The sequence below is a fragment of the Osmerus mordax genome, chromosome 20 (genome assembly GCF_038355195.1).
Source record: "Osmerus mordax isolate fOsmMor3 chromosome 20, fOsmMor3.pri, whole genome shotgun sequence".
In the NCBI taxonomy this organism is placed as follows: domain Eukaryota; kingdom Metazoa; phylum Chordata; class Actinopteri; order Osmeriformes; family Osmeridae; genus Osmerus; species Osmerus mordax.
Genome location: NC_090069.1, coordinates 1,564,500 through 1,586,167, shown reverse-complemented (window position 1 = coordinate 1,586,167; position 21,668 = coordinate 1,564,500). Strand labels below are relative to the sequence as shown.

Below are 21,668 nucleotides of genomic sequence, written 5' to 3'. Positions count from 1 at the left end.
AAAAAGAAAAAGAACCATGCAACGTGTAATTGGATTTGTCTGGGTGCTTCTCTAAGGCAGCATCCTAACATAGGATCAACCACTGTGGTAGGCTTGTGCATGCCGTGTTTGGCATCAGGAAATACATCCTGCCTGTGTAGCTGTCATTCCCTGCGGAACAGGAGCAGACCTGGAGGTTTTTGGGGCTGGAGGGTGTCTGTGAATGCACAACAATCACAGACAATCAATCCATCAAACTTTAGTCATCTAGCAGTTTGATTGATTATCTTTGGAGTGGTGTGTACTCATATGAAGACAAGAGGACACCGCATGCATCTCTGGACAAGGATCTGGGTTATTTCTGAAGGGCATAGGTCTCTCTCAGTTGTCTAAGGCAAGCCCATGACATCAGTATATTCTCAGCAGAATCTCACAGGATGATTTCAAGGTGCACGGTGAGTATCTTTCAGAAACAGAGTCCGAAGTCCCATCACATTATAGACTACGTTATAGAAACGTAAGCACTTCCAAATACAGGAATCATAGGGATGTGGTTAGTCCACAAGGTGTTAATGCGTACAGTACAAAAGATCTAGCAAACACCATCAGCCATGCTCAGAACACTAGTATCATCAGGTCTCACTCTCTTCCTGTTTGTTAAAAACAATAGGTGTTTCTTGTGATGACATCACAACATGCCATGCTGTGTTCTAGATTTTTGGTAAGAGTGTGTGGCTCTTTGTTTTCTTGGAAGGGTCGGTGTGATCCTAGTGACGCCGTGTCTATGTGAGAGGATGGCCCTGGAAGATGGTGTGAGGCCCTGGTCCTAGCCCTGGTCTTAGTCCTGGTTTTGTTCTTGGCCCTGGTGCTCTTTCCGGCCCTGGCCCTGGTCCTGGTCCAGGACGTTTCCCTGTCCAAACTGACTGGGCCAGCAGGCCCAGCTGAGACCTGTCCAGCTGCAGCCAGTGAGAAGGTCGCCTGCAAGGCCAAAAGAACAGGTGAGCACATCGTCATGGGAACAGAACACCCACACCCAGGTGCTGCTCACAGTCTTACCTTCTAGCGGGAGTCCTGCTGGAGCTTGGAGACGCGCTCTGTGTCCTTGTGGAGGAGTCCACCCTCGATCCAAACAGCTTGGCCCACCTCAGCCCACCCTCAGGCAGACTCTCACCCGCAGGGTCAGCCCTGGCCCTGGAGGTCTCCCTCTCTCCCTCGCCCCTCCTTCGAAGCAGCTTCTCCTCTCCTCTCTTCCCCACTCCACCCTGTGCCCCAGAAGGGTTGTTCACGTTGTTATGACTGCAGACCACCCCCTCCACGTGCGCAGGCTGTCTCTGCCACCACCCCGGGCTGGGGGCCAACCACAGGCCCCTGTCGGACTCATCCAGAGGCCTCTCTCTTCTCTCCTGCTGGTCGACCTCTCTCCTCCCCCCCTGGGACCAACCGTGGAGGGGCGGTCCGGGCCGGGGGGGGTCCCGTTCGTCCCGGCTGCCGTCTCTGGGTCCCTGGCCGGAGGCGGGGGCCACTTCCTGGATGTCGGCTCTCAGGAGAGGCCAGCTGGACAGGAGGAAGGTGGAGCATGGAGGAGGAGGGAGACCCTGCTCCTCGCAGCACAGCTGTCCGCTCTGCTGGAGGCGGGGTTCCAGAAGGAGGTTGAGGTCGAAGGGCAGCATGGAGAGGGGTTGCACCAGGAGGAGAAGTTCCTGGAAGAGGGGCCGGCAGTGCCCCTGGGACATGGATAGGAAACCCCAGGGATGGTAGTGAGACATGACCAAGTCTGGGGAGAGGGGGGGGGGTGAGGAGGAACAAGGCAGGTAAGTTACTTTTCTCGTCAAGATTAATCATATTTGTGAGAATAACGGAATTGGATCGTGTACCTTTTTGGCTGTGGAGGTGACTCAGCCAGAATTCTAAGGACCTCAAGCTGAAAGTGACAAAAATGTGTCATCACCCATTCCAAAGTAAGTGTAATTTCTTAAAGCTGCAGTAGGTGATTTTAAATAAATTACAACACATGAAACAATGTCTCAAATTCTTGTCTAAACTTCCACGCTTTCATTTTTTTTCTGGGCAGGTTTTTTATTTATTTATTTTTTATTGACCTATTGTACCTTTAAACCAGAAGTTGCACTTCTCAGATACATAGAAAAGAGCTTACTTGAGCAGGCCCATGATGAAGGCCCTGAGTCTCATGCAGTGGCTGGTGAGGAGGGGGCACTGTTGGACCTTGGTGACCAGGCTGTGGAGCACACGGGTGGATGGGCCTGAAACAGGAAGGGGGCGTTGGGTTACCACGAAAGGACTACAACTCCCATGTACACAGCCCTGTCAGCCAATCACAACTTGAGAACTACAGAACCACTGACAGCACAAGACACAAACGTCCACCTAAATCAACCTTGGTTACTGTAAGGCTTGCTGTGTCCGTGTCGACGATTTCTGTGAACATTTGATTTCGCTTTGGGGAAGGATAAAGTATTTTTTTATGTATGATGAAACTGAAATGATCACCATAGCTACCTGCTTGTGTGAAAGCATCCACCATGCTCCAAGAGTGGTTGGGGAGCTGGCCAATGATCAGGTCCAGTTTATGATCCCTAAGGCCATCCAGGAGAATGTTCTGGATGGTGGGACACAGATGTTCCAGAACCAGACCTCCGATGGTGGAACTCCTGGAGCTGTTGCCTAGTCTCATCTGGAGAGAGAAGAAGAAGAAGTTTCCACGATGTTCCCATGACGACCAGAACCAGCATGTTACCACATCAAAAACAGTAAACATCCCCAGTCATGAAAAAAATAAATATTATGATTTCACAATTCTCTATGATTATTCATTGATCGCTAAGCATCTTTATGTAATCTGAGTGATCAAAGAGTCACATTCCACCACTGCTTGGAGCCCAGAGCCTCTGTGAGTGACTCAAGTTGTCGTTGATTCAGAATATACCTTTTCCTCATGGTCTCGACTGGTGCCAAAATGAGCCATGATCAAATCCACTGCCAGGCTCACTGCTTTCAACAGACCTGGAATGACGAGAAGGAAATCAAAAGCAGAGGTGTCACCGGTTGGTTTTCTTCACGCTCACATCTATGACTAAATCCCCTGTGAGACAGATAAGAAAAAACATCACTCGTAGTGTTCAAAGGGAGACTTAGGGGATATATGGGACTGATCTGACATGTGTTCATGATTAATTAGAACGTTATGTAAATGAGGAAAGGAGCTTTGAAATGCTGAGTTGTCCGTTTTTTTGGCAATGGAGAATTATATCTATCACTGTCTATGACTGAATACTGTCTGCCATCTCTCTCTCTCTCTCTCTCTCTCTCTCTCTCTCTCTCTCTCTCTCTCTCTCTCTCTCTCTCTCTCTCTACCTCCTTGTTACTCTGACTCTCTACTCTGTCAGGGTATATTCTTCATGCATATTGAATGTGGTTACAGTGCTGTAACCAGCTGAACGGACGTTGCACATGCTTCCCCACCAAGATGAAATGAACTATTTATATCTCTATATTTTTGTATCCATCACAGTGATTCGTAACGCTGAAAACAACATGTGTCATGTGTGCTGTAACACACATGAACAGCGAAGTAGTGTGTGTTTGTGTGTGTGTGTTTGTGTGTGTCCCTGCAACACGCCGATACACACTCTCACTGGAGCTCGGAGGCTCGCTCACATAGGCTACGGAGCGGATGCCTCAGCCAATCCCGTGCAGGGAGAGATATAAATAGGTCATGTTTGAAGAGAAAGCCCCTTCAGGGTTTTTGAAGGCACTGCTACAGCCAGCTCTATCTGCTTCCCTCTCTCTCTCTCCCTCTCCCTCCCCCTCCCCCTCTCCCTCCCCCTCTCCCTCTCCCTCTCCCTCTCCCTCTCCCTCTCCCTCTCCCTCTCCCTCTCCCTCTCCCTCTCCCTCTCCACCAAGGCACAGCACAGAAATCTTAATGGCTGTTGTTGGGAAGACTAATTGCATCGTCCATCTTGGATCGTTTAGGATGGTTTTCAGCCAACAACACTCCATCTTCAGCTGCCCTACCTTCACACACCAACGGCAATAAAACAAAAAAATGGTATAAAACTGGTTTAAAACAATGGAAATCAAACACTGCCATTAAAATAGCCTGTGAATCGGAAAATAATGTTGTGAGCACAACATCCCTGCATCCCTGCACACATACCCTCCCCCCTCACCTCCCCCCTTGCCTCACCTCACTCCTCACCTCCCCCTCACCTCACCTCACCTCCCCCTCACCTCACCTCACCTCCCCCCTCACCTCCCTCCTCACCTCACCTCCCCCTCACCTCCCCCTCACCTCACCTCCCCCCTTACCTCCCCCATCACCTCACCTCCCCCCTCACCTCCCTCCTCACCTCACCTCCCCCCTCACCTCCCCCTCACCTCCCCCCTCACCTCCCCCTCACCTCTCCTCTGCAGATGACTGATGGACAGGGATTCGTACGAGGTCTCCGGCGACAGGCTGAACTCCACGGGTGGACGGTCGCTCATGGTGAAGGAGTCTCCAGTCCGGCCTGTTTCCTGACCTCCAGGACAGGCCGGCTCCAGGCGAGGCAGCCCAGAGCCGGCCAGGGAGAGCAAGGAGCCGAGGGAGGCCAGAGGGGCCTTGGAGGGTGAGGCCGTGGCCAGGCTGTGGAAAGAGGAAGTTGGGTCTGTGGGAGCTGGAGGTGGAGCTTCTACAGCAGCTGGGGGGCGAGAGGAGGACACGGGCGGACCTGTGTGAGTCCGGACGGGAGAGAGGTGGACGAGGTTGTAGCAGATCTGAGCATTGCCTGGGCTGGGCTGGCTTTGCAGAGGGATGTTAAAGATCTTGTCTGGGCTGGGCTGGGGTACGACAGGGACGTTCAGGATCTTGCCTGGGCTGGGCTGGGTCAGGTTTAGGAGGGTGTTGGACGACTGGATGTTACTACGATAAGGGCGGGCTGGGATAGAGCCCGTGTGAGTCTGGGCTGTTTGAGTGTAACAGGCGCTGGAGTGGGTCACACCTGAGCTGGGGCTGCTGTGCTGTCTGTTTGGACTAGTGTGGGTCTGGCCCAGGCCTGTGCGGCCGGGAGCCAAGCTGGTTCTGGAGAGGAGACGATCTGGGCTGGGCGTGCAGGTGGAGCAGGTGTCAGAGCTGGACAGGGCCTCCAGGAGGATGGGGCCGAGGCTCCCCAGGGGAGAGGGCCTCAGGTGGGTCAGCAGGCGGGTGCCCTTGCCCTTGGAGCCAGGCTGGGCGCCGGTGGGCTGGTCATTGCCAGGTTTGGCGTGCTTGTGGCTGATGTAGTGGTCCAGCAGGGATCCCAGGGGCTGGAGCTTCCCTGGGGGGGTGAGCAGTACGAAGGGCTGGACGGGCAGAGAGGTGGGCCTCTGGGCCTTACTGTAGCGCACCACAGGGGAGGCCCTGGAACAGGCCCCTGAGCGGGGGGATAAGGAGGGAGGGAGGGGAGTATAATCAAGAGTTTAGTTTCAGCCTGAGACAACAACCCTAGCTGGTGTGATAATCGGTTAACGAAATAAGTAAATGTTTTTCCAGCTTGTCCTACCCTCCAACTGGGCTTCAGCCTCGCATTCTCCCTGGCCCAGTTCCAGCAGAACAGATGGGTGGGTGGTCACAGTGCTGCTTCCTTGGCTGAGGCTCCGGCTGGGAGGGAGAGCTGCTTGGCTGGGGCCCAGGGGAACTGCCTCCTGGATGGGGCACAGGTCCTTGGAGGCCTGGGAGTGGCTGGAGCACAGGCTCCAAGCGTGGATCATCTCGGCGAAGGAGGCCACGTGCACCGCGTCCCAGCCTCCACACAGGGGTCGGTCGAAGTCGTTGCCGTTCGGGACCGGTGTGGACTTCCTTCTCTCCTTCTGTGGCTCCTTCTCCTGCTGGGCACGAGGAACACGAACCACCTGCGGTGAGTTCACAATCAGATCAGATACAGTTCTCATCTAGATAAAGAATGGGATTGTCTAATCATGCTCAACGGTAGAAAACCTCAAAGGAATCATGTTCTTAAAATTGAGAAGAATGAGTCGAAACCCACTGGAATCAGATCCCTCAGTGACTCAGGCCGGACTTGTCGCCCCCCCGGCACCTGCGCTCCCTGGGTCTTGCTGAAGAGGAAGTACTCGTCCGGCCGTCCGGGGCTGGCTCTGCTGGGGGTCTCCCCTGGAGAGCAGCTGGCCCGGCTGGACCAGGCCGGGCTGGGGGAGGACTGGGAGGACAGGTCGCAGGTCACCAGCTTGTAGTATTTCTGGGTGGGCCCCGTGGACAGGCCGGCCTGGGTCTGGAGACGGGCGGAGAGGTCGGAGACCTCTAGGGAGGACAGGCCCTGGGGCTGAGGGGCCCGTGGAGACTGGGGGCCCTGGTGGAACAGGTTACAGTTGGAGTCCAGCGCCTGTGGAGACCAGCCGGGGGCCGAGGGCACCGCGTCCTGGGGAGAGAAGCTGGTCTCGTCACCCTGGCTGGGGCTGTAGTGAGACCCGGTGGGGAAGGGCTCCAGGTTGAGGACGATGGAGCCTTCTGCTGGTGTGGAGGCCCGTCGCGGCGTGGGGCTGCACGGGTGCTGCGAAGGGTCCGGGTTGTTGCTCCTGTTGTAGATGGTGCTGAAGTTGACGAGGACGCCGTCGGAGCTGTCGCAGGAGGAGTCGCTGGCGTCGTCCGGATGTCCGTCGGAGAAGGTTCCGGGGAAGCTGGATGTCTGGTCACATCTGAGGCGGCAGGCTACGTCGTCGTACCGCAGCGTGTTGTCTTCTCCGCTCTCGTCTCCGCCCCGGACACAGCCCTGACCTTCGCATTGACAGTCCATCGACACGGCATCGGCTGCGCTGTCGTGCCGCGGCGGGCACGGCGCCCCCTCGTGGTCACACCCCGTACTAGGGGCGCTGTTCCGTCGGACACCGGACTGAGTCGGTTCTGAGGTGGGCCTTGCCGCGTTGCTCGAGGCCCAGTTGGAGTTCCCGTGGAGCACGAAGGAAGAGTCCTCCCGGTACCTGTGCAGGTTGTCCCCGTCGCTGTCTTCATCCTCCTCGTCCTCCTCGTCCACCTCCGCGCTGGGCAGGAAGGAGTTCCTCGACTTCCTCAGGCAGCCGGCGGAGGGCGGAGCCTCGTCTGGCGAGGAGGCGGAGTCGCAGCGGGCGCTGCTGCTGTCGCTGCCCTCGTCCTCCTCGCCGTCCTCGCCGCCGTCTTCCTGCAGGCTGCAGCAGGTGCTGGAGGTGTGCCGCAGGGTGCCGTGCGGGGCACCCTCCCTTTGGTGGTAGTCCTGCTCGGGGAGGGAGGCGGCGCGGGTCAGGCCGGTGGGGCACAGCCGGCGCTTGGAGGAGCCGCACAGAGCCTGCACAGGAAGCTGCCAGGGAGGGAGCTGCACCAGTGGGAAGTGACACGCTATCAGCGTGTCGCCTGATAGACTGGAGGCCCTGTTCATTGTCTCGGTTCAGGAGGCGGAGCCAGGGGCCATAGAAACATCTGGATCGAATGGGTGAGAGAGCATACAGTGGGATATTGCAACATGAATAGAATAGAAAAGGGATGGAATAGAATAGAATAGAACAATTTGAGCATAACATAAACAAAAAAAAAACAATTACCCGAACAGAATCAAGATAAAATTATGAAATAAATGATTAAATTACATTTTAAATAAATCGAACAGTTTCACAGTGGATCCAAACATTAAAAAGGACAATCAGAGAGCGTCCTCAGCCAGACAGCGTTATGTTTCCTCTCGTGTCACGCTAACCCCATTCCTGCAGTCAGACCTCTGCTGTTTCAGCCTCCAGCCCTCTGCAGGACCACAGCACCATGATTCACTCACCCGTCCTCTTCCCCCTACAGCCCCCCCCCCCCCCCCCCCCCCCCCCAGCAGCCTGCCACAGCTAGTCAGACTCCAACTAGGCCAGCGAGACTGCAGAGATAGGGCTAGGAACTGCACCCTATTATGCGTACTGAGAGACGGTGGTTCATGCAGACCTTCTAAAACGTCAGTGCCAAAATACTTTTCCATCACATTTGACAGTCTAGTCGAGGGCCTCATCTGGCCGCCTTCCTGTTTACAGTCCTCCTGCTTCTCTGGTTGTCTGTGAGCACAGATTTGTTCCAGGAGATTCGGAGAGGACGGGCGATTTTGTGCATCAACTCCACTCATCTCCTGGGGAGCTTGGTGTGTGTGTGTGTGTGTGTGTGCCTTCATGTTATTGGGGGAATGGGGACAGGGCTTAAGGCTTAAGGATAATATTGTTATTGTTGCTCTAAGGCAACCTGCCTGCCTCAGAGCAAGACTCCACCATACCACCGTTTCAGTATGTAAAACCACTTATAAATAAACCTCAACCCAGCACTGAGTATTTCCATGTTAAGGACACACTACCACAAGTACTGCAAGTTTATAAAAGCAAATGTTCAGTGCATTGTTTTGGTTGGATGGTTTGACTTGTGTTGGGGGAGTGGGTCAACCATCACCACACATACACACACAGTCACAGATACACAAACACACACACACACAGTTCACACCCCTCAAAACAGCTCCATCTGTCCATAATCTGTAAAAAATCTCAATAGCATCTGCTGCAAGAGAGCAGGGAAAGGTTAGATAAATAACTGTAATCTATGTGAGAGGAACTGTCTGTATTTTCAAATCCAACTATCTCTTTACCATGGTAACAACATGTCCCTGTCAAGGAACTGTAACATCTGCTAAAGCACTTCCAACAGCGATGCTATGAATTCCTTCGGTCACGTACAGTACCACAACCTGAATCACTGAAGATTGTCTGGCAGTTGGTCAGTATTTACCCTCAATATCCGAACACTCGAACACTTTCATGTCACACTTGGCTGACGCGGAATACTTGGAAAACAGCTCCTTATTTTCCACCAGGGCTCAACTCCTCCGAGCCGGTAGGTTGTTGAATAAGACAGCTGAGGTTTACACCAGGGGCCCAGTTCCCGTGGAAAGTGGGCCAGCATGACAGGGTGCCGCGCTGGATGACTAACCACTGCACTGCATACTTGATTTACCTCCTGCATCCATCGCAGTCCTGCTCTGCACACACACACACACACACACACACATATACACACACACACACACACACACACACACACACACACACACACAGCAACCAGGAGAGGATCCAGGCCTGTCTCATGTGATCCCCTTAGCTACTGCCCTTCTCATGTCTGTCAGATCGATGAGTCTCTCTCAGATGAGACCCGCTGTTGTTGTACAGTGACTGCCGGCCTGCCCTGGAAACACAGTCGTAGCTGTACAAGAAACAGACAACTGGAATACAAAGTTAACCTTTAAGGGATGTTAAGGGATGTTATTTGTTTTCGTGGATGTTTCTCTCTGTAATGAGTAGGATAGCTAGACTGAAGATTGTCACTTTGTGTCCCAGACTCGCTAAGCCTGACGTTTTATTCGTAAGGAAACTTCTTGTTATGAAAGAAGGTCAGTTTGGGGTTGAGATCCAAAGAAAATTTGATATCATGAGAAGGCCTTTGCCAAAGACATAACGACATTTGGAGTTGCACAATATATCTGTAACAGTAGCCTCACTATTCCCAAAAGATTAGAAAAGGATGCTGACGCGTGTGCGCGCATGCACGCACACACACAATTGTGAAACGTTGAAAAATAACTGCAATTTCATAAGAACAATAATAGTCATACTCTGAAAACCAACAGAGACATTTGCGGGAAACCAAATACGCACAGCCCTTTTCTGAGGGTCCTGCAACCTACATAGTGGCTTGGTCGGTTGAATCTTAATACAAGTTTATCCAAGGTTAACAATAGTGACACTGCATTTTATCTTCAGCTCTCTTGCGCTTTTCTCCAAACGAAAAGGTAAATCTCAAATGATAAACATCAGGATGCCGAATAAAAAATGCATTATCCTGCGGGGAGAGCTATCTTGCTGTTTTACGCCAAATAAATACAAACTATTCAGAGGTCATACTCTTTGACATTCGCAAATTAAAAGCTTATATTGGGTTCAATATGTTTGTAACGGAAATATCATACCTTCATCGGACGGTTCCTCTCCCCCGACGTTCCATGCGCCGCGCTTTAACAGCCCGGTTAAAACAGAAACCGGAGAACTCAGCGGTTAGAGCTGCGTCACGACGCTTCCACCCAATCAACGTTCTGAGCGCAAAGACTGTCGTTCGACCCTTTCACAACAACAAATCAACTAATCTCGAGACGGATAGAGTGCAAGAATTTGATATGGTTTGATGAAAAAACAACAACACTAAGGATACAAAAAATAAGAAATGTTTATTTAGGTAGTTCATCCTCAAAACAGTACATAGCCTACAATTAATTTGCGTCTGATCAAAACAAAATAAAACAATACAATTACACACGCAATGATAGTAATTATGAATAATTTTAAACTAGCGAAAAATCTAGGTATACAAATAATGATGTAAACGGATTAGTGCAAATCAAGTGTAAAATGATTGATAAACTAGACACATTTCCTGACAAATTATTCCACCCTGAGAACCGAAAAGACACAACACACATCAGCGGAAGAAGCAAATTATTCGAGCTACAAATGATTGATAGTAAGTAATAAGATTACTAAACATCCCTTCAAAGCGGTTGTGTCCTTCCCAATTAGCAAATCCTAACATTACATAGCATTCGTAAAAACCCATAATATAAATCAACAAATCAAATCATTGTGATGTTTAACAATTCCTTGACTGGAACGGTCACAGCTCATCGTTTTCACAGTTGCTAATACCTAAACATCCATTCAGCAGGATAAAACTGCTATCAAGCATTCATCTCAGATGTGTCTGGGCATCCTGCTTTAGAACACAGGCATAGAATCTCATGGCATCACCAGGAACCCAACTCTGTTTCAAGTGTTTCTCAACAGAACTGTTGGTCCAGGTGAGGAGGTGTCGTGTCCACCTCGTCCTTCCCCTCCCGGCCACTAGGGGCTCTGTGGCTCCTCGGGCTCCTCGGTAATGGTCCGGTACAGCTGAGGCTGGTTCTGGGACAGCGGGGAGTCTGTCTGGGTGAACAGCGCTGGCCGGCTCTTCTGAGGCCTCCGCAGCAGGAAGCGTCCGGAGGTCACCAGGTCACCGTAGCCCTTAGCGTGTGAGAAGGCGTAACCAGAGCGACGGGTGCTGATGCGTCGGGTGGGGATGCGGCGAGGGGGAGGAGCCGGCATCGCCTTGGCCTGCCTCACCTTGTACCTCACCTGGGGGTGGGGCGAGGGGTGAGGAGAGGGGGGGGGGGGGGTGGGAGAGGAGGAGAGTAACACAAAAAAAACAGTTTGTTGTATAATATATTTTTCTAAATATATATTTTTCATTAATATCCACTTCCAATTTAATTCACGCCATGAATCCCTAAAGGAAATACCAGAAAGGCAAGTAAGGAATAAGCTGGCGAAAAAAGAGAAATTAAAAGGTTTTGGTTGGAGACAACAGCTTCAAGTGAATGCTCTTTCAGCAGAGCAGATAATCCGCTTTAACAGCAATTCCCACAAGGCCTGCAACAGACCCAAACACAAGCTGCGACCACGAGAGCGCCCGACAGAAATAGCAAAAACGGTGGCTAAGTGTTGATGGCGAGCCTGACTCCCAATCAAACCCCTTCCCTAAACACCTGCGGACATGGGGGGGTGGGGGGGGGGGGGGGGGCGACCGCGTGGACGTCTGGGCTCTCACCTTCTCGTTGACGGTGGGCCACAGCTGGAGAAGCAGGAAGCGGTACGCCACGACAGGAAGGACACACAGGATGGAGGTGAGGAAGATGGTGAACCACACGTTGGGCTGGTTGAGGGAGTTCCTGGCCGTGCCTGGAGGACAAAGACACCACCGACTTACAGCTACACACCCGAGAAGGGAGAAGGGGGCGCGGGGGGAAGGAAGGGGGGGGCGGGGGGAGGGAGGGGGGGGGCGGGGGGAAGGAAGGGGGGGGCGGGGGGAGGGAGGGGGGCGTGGGGGGAAGGAAGGGGGGGGCAGGACTCACCGATGAAGGGGAAGGAGGACGTGAAGATGAGGAACATGCCGTTGCTGTACATGGTGAAGGTGACGGCGAAATACACAGACAGACTGCCCCACACAAAGAACTGGTTCACAGCCGTCCAGTAGTGGATATCAAGACAGACCTTCAACACATTTACATTTAGTCATTTAGCAGACGCTCTTATTTACATTTACATTTAGTCATTTAGCAGACGCTCTTATCCAGAGCGACTTACAGTAAGTACAGGGACATTCCCCCGAGGCAAATAGGGTGAAGTTCCTTGCCCAAGGACACAACGTCAATTTTCACAGCCAGGAATCGAACCAGCAACCTTCTGATTAATATCGCGATTCCCTAACCGCTCAGCCATCTGACTCCCCAACACACACACACACAGCTATCTTAGTCACTGGGGTAGTCTGTTTGTGTGTGCAGGGAGGGACACACAGTTTGTGTTCTCAGAAGCTCGGACCCAGGTGCCGTGGTCCCGGCCCTCCCCTCACCTGGAAGTTGACGGCCATGAGCAGGCAGGTCTGAGCCAGAAGGGCGAAGGACTGGTAGTCCACGATGTCCTTGCCGTCGTCTCGGACCGTGTCGTACATGGCGGCGTAGGGTATGAAGAAGAGCACCATGGAGCTGTAGCAGCTGTGAGCCACGCAGCGGACGAAGGCCTTCTTGCTGAAGTACTGGTTGAGCTGGCCGGGGGAATAGAGCTGGGGGTACTGCATACTCCAGCGGTCGTTCACATCCTGGAGAGGAGAAAGAGAGAGAGAGAGAGAGACGGGTGAAAGGACGGACGGACCGAGGGAGACAGACAGGCGGGCAGGCAGACAGACAGACAGACAGACAGGCGGGCAGGCAGACAGACTGACAGAGAGAGAGAGAAAGAGACAGACAGACAGACAGACAGAGAAAGAGACAGACAGACAGAGAAAGAGACAGACAGACAGAGAGAAAGACAGACAGACATGCAGACAGTCAAACAGACGTTCCTGCAGGATCAGGGTTAGGTGTGTGTATGGTTACCTGGTCAAACAGGCTCAGTCCCAGGACAGGCAGGGCTGTGTACGCCAGGTTATACAGGGTGATGAACCATTCATCATATACGGTCTGCATTGGAAGACAAGATCGAAGGAGAGGGGGGTGTTAACCCACAGGGACTCCATTTTTTATTTGTCATCCTACAATACACACCAACTCCTATTTCCAAATCCATGTTAACCAGTCCTCCCTCCCTCCCAACCTCCCTCCCTCCCTCCCCTCCCCTCCCTCCCGTGTCTCACCTGGGCCGAGAAGCCGCAGAAGAAGCCGTACCAGAAGTGGACGAAGGTGAAGGTGAAGTTCTTGTAGAAGAAGTAGCTGAGGAACTTGCACATGCGCAGGTAGGACCAGCGCCCGTGCACCAGCAGGAGGCGCTGCAGGTAGCGGAACTGGGCGAAGGAGAAGTCGCTGGACAGCACCGCCTGCATGCCCTCCTGCCCGCTGATGCCCACGCGATGTGGGCGGCTGGAAGGGAAACAGTGTGAGGGACAGTGTGTGGGTGTGTGTGTGTGCCTGCCCGCTGGTGACACGCGGAGCAGTTTCCCCGGCTACCTTTGATCATGCTGACATCGTTGGCCCCGTCTCCGATGGCGAGGGTGACGGCCTGCTTGTACTTCTTCACCAGCTCCACCACCTGGGCCTTCTGCAGGGGGGTCACCCGGCAGCAGATCACCGCCTGACACATGCAGGCTGTCCTCAGGAGCTCCATCTGCAGGCTCTTCTCCAGGGCGTAGGCCTGAGCAGGGGAGGAGAGGAGAGGAGAGGAGAGGAGGGGAGGAGAGGAGAGGAGAGGAGAGGGGAGGGGAGGGGAGGAGAGGAGAGGAGGGGAGGGAGAGGGGAGGAGGGGAGGAGAGGGGAGGAGGGGAGGAGAGGAGGGGAGGAGAGGAGAGGGGAGGGGAGGAGGAGAGGAGGAGGGGAGGAGAGGAGGGGAGGAGAGGGGAGGAGGGGAGGAGAGGGGAGGGGAGGGGAGGGGGGGAGGGGAAGAGGGGAAGAGGGGAAGAGGGGGGGAGGGGAGGGCAGGGGAGGAGGAGGGGAGGGGAGGGGAGGGGAGGGGAGGGGAGGGGAGGGGAGGGGAGGGGGAGGGGAGGGGAGGGGAGGGGAGGGGAGGGGAGGGGAGGGGAGGGGAGGGGAGGGGAGGGGAGGGGAGGGTGGAGGGGAGAGGGGAGAGGGGAGAGGGGAGGATAAGGAGAGGATGAGGAGAGGATGAGGAGAGGAGGGGGGAGCGGAGGATAATAGAAAAGTAAAGTAAAATCAAGGAAAGGAAGAGAGATATAAAAGGGTTGTTGATCCTTCTTCTCACATTGGTTTTCAAGATGAAACCAAATTCAGATAAAACAGATGACAACAGCTCCTTCTGAGGGAGTCGACGGTGAGCGCCGTCTCACCAGACTGTGTCCGTTGATCACCAGGCCGTAATCTCCATCCACCTTGTCGTCCTCCACCGTGGTCCTCTTCTGAACACCAAACAGCCCCGCCCGTCCTGTGCTGATGCTGGGCTCCTCCGGCCCCTCTGGACACATCCTCCTACGGGCGCTCCTATGGGGCAGGGGTGTGTGACTGTGTGTGTGTGTCTCCGTGTGTGTGTGTGTGTGTGTGGTGAGGACGTATCCACTCACTGCAGCTCCTGCTTGACTTCCTCGGCCGTGTTGGCCGCGACTACGAACACCTCCTTCATCTCCTCCCTCAGCATGTTGCAGGAGTACCCGATGTTCTCCGCCGTCTCTGCGCTCAAGACCAGGAAAGGTGACGCCACTTCCAACAGACAACACACCGTGACTGTGCGTGTGTGTGTGTGTGTGTGTTACCTACCCTGCTTATCTCCAGTCAGCACCCAGATCTTGATGTCTGCTTTCGACAGCTGCTCAATCGTCTGTGGTACACCGTCCTGTAACTTGTCTTCTACTGCAGTGGCTCCTAAAAGCTGCACACACACACACACACATAGTTAAACACTAGACGGAATCAGCTACGTTTCCAAACCGCTTCCTGTAGGTCACTTCCTGTTCCCCGGCAGGTGAAGACCTCACCAGCAGGTCCTTCTCTATCTCCTCGTAGAGGAGGTCCAGCTTCTCCTCTCTCTGGTCCATGGCGACGCTAGCCTCATGGTGGCGCTTTCTCCACTCCTTCATGTAGGCACTGTCGAGGTCCTTATAGGCCAGCACCAGTGTACGCAAGCCCTCCCCCGCATACTCCTGCAGGCAGACACACACACACTCAGTATTCAAACACATGTACACAACCATTCTTAATAATATTATTTGTTTTCCTTTCTCTGCTTTATTTATCGACAGACGTAGCGTCAGAGAGGCTGCAGACTCACATTGAGGTGGCCGGTGGTGACCTCCATCAGCTTGTTGCAGGAGGGGTGGAGTCTCTCGTAGATGATGGTGTCGGCCCCCTTGCAGAACAGGGTGAATTTTCCCTCCGGGCTGCGGACTGGAGCCGTCGGGATCAGGGGAAAGACACGGTCACAGGACAGCCAAAGTGTTTGAAAATATGAAAACATTTAGCTCTCATTAAATAGACACGATGTCTAAAAGATTATAACTTCATTTCTCACAAAAAAAAGATCAAATAAATAGATCAAAACAAATATTATTATTTTTTATGTAAAAAGATATATTTGACATGGCTGTCTGGAATCATTGTTCATGCTGTGCACTGATTCTGTTTTCATTTTGTGAGGGTGTTGTTTTGTCAGTAAGAGCTGTCTGTGCTGACCGATGACGGACATCCTCTTGCGGACGTTGTTGAAGTCCAGCACGGCCAGCAGCTCGTAGGTGACCTCGGAGCCCATCTCCATCGCCACGATCGTCTCCGGCGTCCGGGATCGGAACACGAAGCCGAAGTTTCTGGCCGCCGTGACCAGAGCCCCCTCATCTGGAGACTGGGCCTGGTAGAACAGCTCTCCTGGAGGAGGAGAGAGGGGAGAGGAGAGGAGGAGGAGAGGAGGAGAGGAGAGGAGAGGAGGAGAGAGGGAGAGGAGAGGAGGAGGAGGAGGAGGAGGAGGAGGAGGAGGAGGAGGAGGAGAGGAGGAGGAGAGGGGGAGAGGAGAGGAGGAGGAGGAGGAGAGGGGGAGAGGGGGAGAGGAGGAGAGGAGAGGAGGAGGAGGAGGAGAGGAGGAGAGAGGGAGAGGAGGAGATGAGAGGGGGAAGGGAGGACGAGAAGAGGATAGATAGGAGGAGGAGAGGGGAGTCCTCAGACCACCCCCCCCCCTCCTTCTCCTCAGACCCCCCTCTCCCCGCTCCTTCTCCTCAGACCAACCCCGCTCCCTCCCAACCCAGAACTCCTTTGGAGGGTCCCTGCCTCACCCTCCTTCTTCTCCTCGGCCATGACTGTGTGACAGAGCGCCAGCAGGCGGAAGAAGACCTGAGCCTCAGGGGAGCCCTCCCTCACCGCCTCCACCAGGCTGTGATCGTGGAAGTGGAACTTGGGGTCGGCTAGCTTGTTCCAGGAGAAGTCCACTCTCTCCGTCTTCTACGGGGGGGGGGGGGGGATGGGGGAGAAGATTATGAGATCATCTCGTTTTTTTCTCTCCAATTTTACACCCAGTTGGACTTGAGCCATTTCCTAGACCCAGTCTGTCACAATGAGCACGCCGTCTCTTAGCCCACTCACCCCACTCACCTCAGTGATCTCCACTCTCTGTCCAGCGAAGTCAAACAGCTCCCCTGAAAACCAGAGAGCACAGTGTTTTCACCAAGGCAGTTTTTTCTTTTTTTATAAAACGTCTGTGTGTGTGTGTGTGTGTGTGCCGAGCGTCACCGAAAGATCTTCCGTTGATGGAGCACTTGTTGAAGGTCATGATGTTCTGGGTGAGCGTGCCGGTCTTGTCTGAGAAGATGTACTTGATCTGGCCCAGCTCCTCGTTCAGCGTGGTGGTCCTCGCCTCCGCAGGGGTGTCACTCTTGGGGTAATACATCTTCCTGTCCCAGTTGATGTAGAAGCTGTTCCCCAGCCGAATGATCTCCACGCTGCCAGAACAACACACACACACACAGGCACACGCGGAGCGCACACACACATACAGCGAGCACGTTGCAGTAAGCGAGAGTAGGAAACCAAAATTCGGACACATCCATTGAAAACGCCGAGCCTGGAAACATGGAACCCAAACACAAACCCACGTGAGGGGAAACGTGTGTGTGAGAGAGAGAAGGGCGTGAGAGCGAAGCGCGAGGAGAGCTGCGCCCACCTGACGTAGAGCGAGATGGGCACCACGGTGTTGAGGATGATGACGTAGGACCAGAAGGTGAGGAAGCCGGAGAAGGCAGCGTTGACGCCGTCCAGGCGGGGGAGGAAGGCGGAGAACACCGAGCCCTCCTGGTGCTCCCAGATGCCGTTCCCCACCGCCAGGATCGCACACATGAACGCCAGGAAGCCGAAGATCTGGTCAGGGGAGATGGACAGACTTGAGAGTTTGGTTAGGGTTAGGGTTAAGGGTTGAGGTTAGGGCGTGTGCGTGCACTTATACGTGCGTGTGCTCATATACGAGTGTGTGTGTTCTTGTGTGTTTGTGTGTATGTGTGCTTGTGTACGAGTGTGTGTGTGTGTGTGTGAGTGTGTGTGTGTGCATGAGACTACTCACACCCAGCACCAGCACGTTCATGAGGTGGTCGATGCTGGTCCGTTTGAACGTGGCCCTCCCACAGTTCTGCATCAGCTTGGTGTCAGGGCCTGGAAGGGGTCCACGAGGGCCTCAGAATCACACGTCTGAACAGTACAGCCGCAGCAGGCCACACACACATCTCTCTGACACCTCACCAGAGTCAGGTAACTCGGGGAGGGGGGGGGGCTCACCTCCAAACACCACCAGGCCGAAGCACCACTCTGTGTTCCTCAGGGTGCAGCCTCGCAGCAGGACCCTCTCGTTGTCCAGGGAGTAGGTCTCCCCCTCCAGGCTCAGAGTGCCGGTGTACCGGTCCAGGCGATTGTTCGGGGCCTCACAGAGCGCACCTCGCCTGGGTAACGGGTTGGGGGGAAGGAGGGCAGGAAGGAGAGGAGTAGGGGAGGAAGGAGAGGAGGAGGGGAGGAAGGAGAGGAGGAGGGGAGGGGAGGAAGGAGAGGAAGAAGGAGAGGAGGAGGGAGAGGAGGAGAGGAAGAGGGGAGGAAGGAGAGGAGGAGGGGAGGAAGGAGAGGAGGAGGGGAGGAAGGAAAGGAGGAGGGGGATGTTAGGGTGTGTGGATGTCAAGGCTCTTGTATTGATAGTGCACCCCCCCCCCACCACCACCACCCTCCCTCTCCTACAGGACTGCCCCTGTGTTCTCTGCTCACCGGTGAAGTTGGCCAGCTTCTGGATGTCATCCCCCAGCTCGCCCGTCACTGTCAGGGCTTGTTTCACCTTCAGGTTGGTCTCCCTGGGGGGGGGGGGGGGGGGGGGGAGGAACAGTAATATGACATAGCAGGTCAGGTTGTTAAAGGCTCACTCTGGACATACAATAACACACACGCACACACAAACACACGCAAAAAAAGAACACACAAGAACACACCCACACAAGCACACACCCACACAAGCACACACACACACAAGCACACACACACACACAGCACACACACACACAAGCACACACACACACAAGCACACACACACAGACACCTACCCGTCCAGTTCGGCCGTCTCTATGTAGACCAGATTGAGCGGCTCACTGCTGGACAGCAGCAGGAGATCAGCCTGGAGGGCAGGAGAAGGAAAGAGTCAAACACTACAGAGAGAGAGAGAGACACACTCCACGGACGTACAACACAAACAACATGCCAAAGAACGCCCTTTGACCCCCGCCCTCACCGTCACAAACTGATTGTTCTCCAGCTTGATGATGTCACCAACTTGAACATCCCTCCATTTCTCACTTCTCAGCTGGAGGAGAGAACAACAGAATTCATTCAGCAGGTCGATTTAATCACCGTCGGTCTATGTCGGCTGTGCTGTGTTTTGAGTGGTGTTTTGGTGTCGGGCAGGCCTCTGGGGACCTCTGGTGTTTGAGAAGGTGAACTACACCGTGTGACTGAGGTGTTTGTCAACAGAGCAGATGAAGCGTCTGACTGGCAGGATGAAGGAAGACTCACTCTCCGTCTATGAGAACGTTCACCTTCCTGTTGTTGACCTGACGGTCACTCTTGTGCCTGTTCTATAGGGGGGGAGGGGTAGAGAGAGAGAGAGAGAGAGAGGTAGAGAGAGTAGAGGATGGGAGAGAGAGAGAGAGAGAGAGAGAGAGAGAGAGGAGAGAGCGAGAGAGAGAGAGAAGAGAGAGGAGAGAGAGGAGAGAGAGAGAGAGGGAGAGAGAGAGAGGGATGGAGAGAGAGAAAGAGGGGTAAGAGAGTAGAGAGAGGGATGGAGAGAGAGTGAGATTGAGAGAGAGAGAGAGAGAGAGAGAGATGAGGAGAGAGAGAGAGAGAGAGAGAGAGAGAGAGAGATGAGAGAGCGGGGATTAAAAAAGACCATGACATGAGTGATGACACAGATCCAGGCCAGTATGAGCCCCCTGCAGACCTGCTGGTGTGAGAGAGACAGAGAGAGAGCGCTGGACTCACAAAGTCATCCGAACCGTCCTTGGCCGCTGTCATGGAGAGCACAAGCAGGAGGGGAACTACCGTGGTGAACCAGGACAGGGAGGAGATCTCTGGTATGAGCTGGACACACACACACACACACACGCGCATGAACACACACACACACGCATGAACACACACATACCTTCAGCAAGGAGGGACCCTGTACTGACTAGTCTAGGAGATGGTAGATTGAGAGGACTAGAAAAGATAAAGGATGTTTCAGGCTCAAGACAGGTTCATGTGGCCTTGGACTGGAGTCCAACAGTGAAGATTTGTAAAAGATAAAACGTTAACAAAAGCTCTTATCACTGTGCTCAATCCACCTGATCTGGAACAGGCATGTGTCTTGAAGTGAAAGTGTTGATCTATACATGACTGATGATAACACTATATTAATAGAACAAATGGTTTTTCTATCGTTTTTTTTTTTTAGGATTTCTTTTGTATCGGAGTAGGATGTTGCTACCTGGAGACAGAGCAGGAACAGGAAGTAGCTACCTGGAGACAGAGCAGGAACAGGAAGTAGCTACCTGGAGACAGAGCAGGAACAGGAAGTAGCTACCTGGAGACAGAGCAGGAACAGGAAGTAGGCATTGGCCAGCCTCTGGATCTGCTCGAACAGGTTGAGAGGCAGGAAGGTGATGATGTTGTATTTGGACGTTTTGATGGCATTATTCTGAAAGAGGAGGGAAAGATGTGTGACTCTGACAGCTGCTGTACACCCTCCAGGAATACAAAGACAACACACACACACACACGGTTCAGACAGTCGTGCGGCCCGACACTCACAGCGTATTTGTACGACAGGTTAAACGGCCGGTCGTTAGCCTTCAGGTGTCTCTCCACCTCTGTAGACGGCGAGAAAAAAGTTTACGTACACGAAAGAGAGACAGTTAAAAACAACTCAGATGAGGGGGATGAAACGCTTTCCAACCGGCTTCGAGATCGAAGCTCTCTACAAAGCCTTGTTTTGTGGGGTTGAGAGGGGTGTAAGGGTCTGGAACAGCCCATGATGAGGCTGAGGCCAGGGGCGGTTCTAGATATCTCCACCTGGGGTGGCAAGGGGGTGGCAGGAGGGATCTGTAGGGGGGTGAGGAGGTGTGGTGGAACGGTGGGGCCCGATGCCACCATAAATGATCATAACACAGCCGTTTAAATAATGTCAATAACAATTGTCATATTTTTTTTATGAAATGTACTATAATATATAATATATATATAAAATGAAAAGCATGTGGATATTGGGATGGCCGCCAGCTCTTGGATTCCCCAGTAACCTAGGGAGACCGACCGTTTTACCTGGGTTCTTGTTCTGGCCACAGTCCAGCCCAAACGATGACAACAGAGAGCCCATCTCCAGGTCAACTCTGCCTCATCACACCTGAGGAGGAAGGACACAATCACAAACTAGTACCAACAAGAGACAGAGAAAACACTCCCTTCTGCTGTGTTCACACCAAACGCCAAGCTTCGCGTTCGGTGAGCACACAGCATTACACAGACGGTGCTATGTTTTAAATGGTCTGTACGTCTGATAAGGTTACGAAACATTAAGGTTATGAAACTATTTTGGGGTTATGAAAAGAGGTTCTTAAACTGTTTAACACATTTGGAAGTATACAACAACAAAAAAACAATATTCAACCTAAGGTCAGTTGGAGGTTATTTGTGTCTTCCACACAGTTGGGATATAGTCTCACACACCCTAACTGATCAAACAATGAGGTTCCTGATTTGCAAGCACACACAGAATCAGTTACCCTCAGGTCGAACAGATCTGGGTCTTCATGAGAGTGGCTCACCACAGCTATCTGAACAGATCTCCACAATCCTCGAGATTCTAGATGAAGCGAACTGAGAACCCTGGATTGGTCCAGAACAACGAACAGATCCGCTTTCTACTCAAAAAAAAAAAGGCATCAAATGATCCTTATCAAACAAACATAGATGGATGAGACACTGTAGCGCGGCGCTCTCACTTCTTACTATTTCGATTCCGATCTGTGTCGGTCGCTCTCCCTGAACACAGTGAGCTGTGGATACACACAGAGCCACACCCTGCCCGACCTTTGGACCAGAGCGAACTCCCCAGGCGATAATCCAGACCTGCTCCAGATGAGA

At 53.2% G+C, this 21,668-nt stretch overlaps 2 protein-coding genes across 2 annotated transcripts; both read right to left on the bottom strand.

Annotated features, from left to right (window-relative positions):
- Nucleotides 1-761: 761 nt before the first annotated feature.
- Nucleotides 762-7,379, bottom strand: LOC136964524 (AP-4 complex accessory subunit RUSC2). Its single transcript, XM_067258683.1, has 9 exons — nucleotides 6,000-7,379; nucleotides 5,517-5,841; nucleotides 4,398-5,387; nucleotides 2,924-3,000; nucleotides 2,497-2,671; nucleotides 2,135-2,240; nucleotides 1,854-1,900; nucleotides 1,036-1,753; nucleotides 762-957 (listed from the first exon to the last, which is right to left on the bottom strand). The coding sequence occupies exons 1-9, from the start codon at nucleotides 7,377-7,379 to the stop codon at nucleotides 762-764; spliced, it is 4,014 nt and encodes a 1,337-aa protein (XP_067114784.1).
- A 2,875-nt stretch (nucleotides 7,380-10,254) lies between these two features.
- On the bottom strand, nucleotides 10,255-20,901 carry atp8b5b (ATPase phospholipid transporting 8B5b). Its single transcript, XM_067257901.1, is given in 28 exon segments — nucleotides 10,255-11,178; nucleotides 11,651-11,781; nucleotides 11,955-12,093; nucleotides 12,455-12,700; nucleotides 12,978-13,061; nucleotides 13,235-13,446; nucleotides 13,449-13,457; nucleotides 13,545-13,728; nucleotides 14,378-14,528; nucleotides 14,609-14,714; nucleotides 14,802-14,913; nucleotides 15,020-15,184; nucleotides 15,313-15,428; nucleotides 15,714-15,902; nucleotides 16,304-16,469; nucleotides 16,620-16,663; nucleotides 16,758-16,966; nucleotides 17,188-17,381; nucleotides 17,581-17,669; nucleotides 17,793-17,953; nucleotides 18,245-18,349; nucleotides 18,596-18,666; nucleotides 18,781-18,852; nucleotides 19,058-19,123; nucleotides 19,527-19,625; nucleotides 20,110-20,223; nucleotides 20,337-20,395; nucleotides 20,847-20,901. Coding segments are annotated over 28 exon segments (3,618 nt in total). The 3' UTR covers nucleotides 10,255-10,908.
- Between the last annotated feature and the right edge of the window lie 767 nt (nucleotides 20,902-21,668).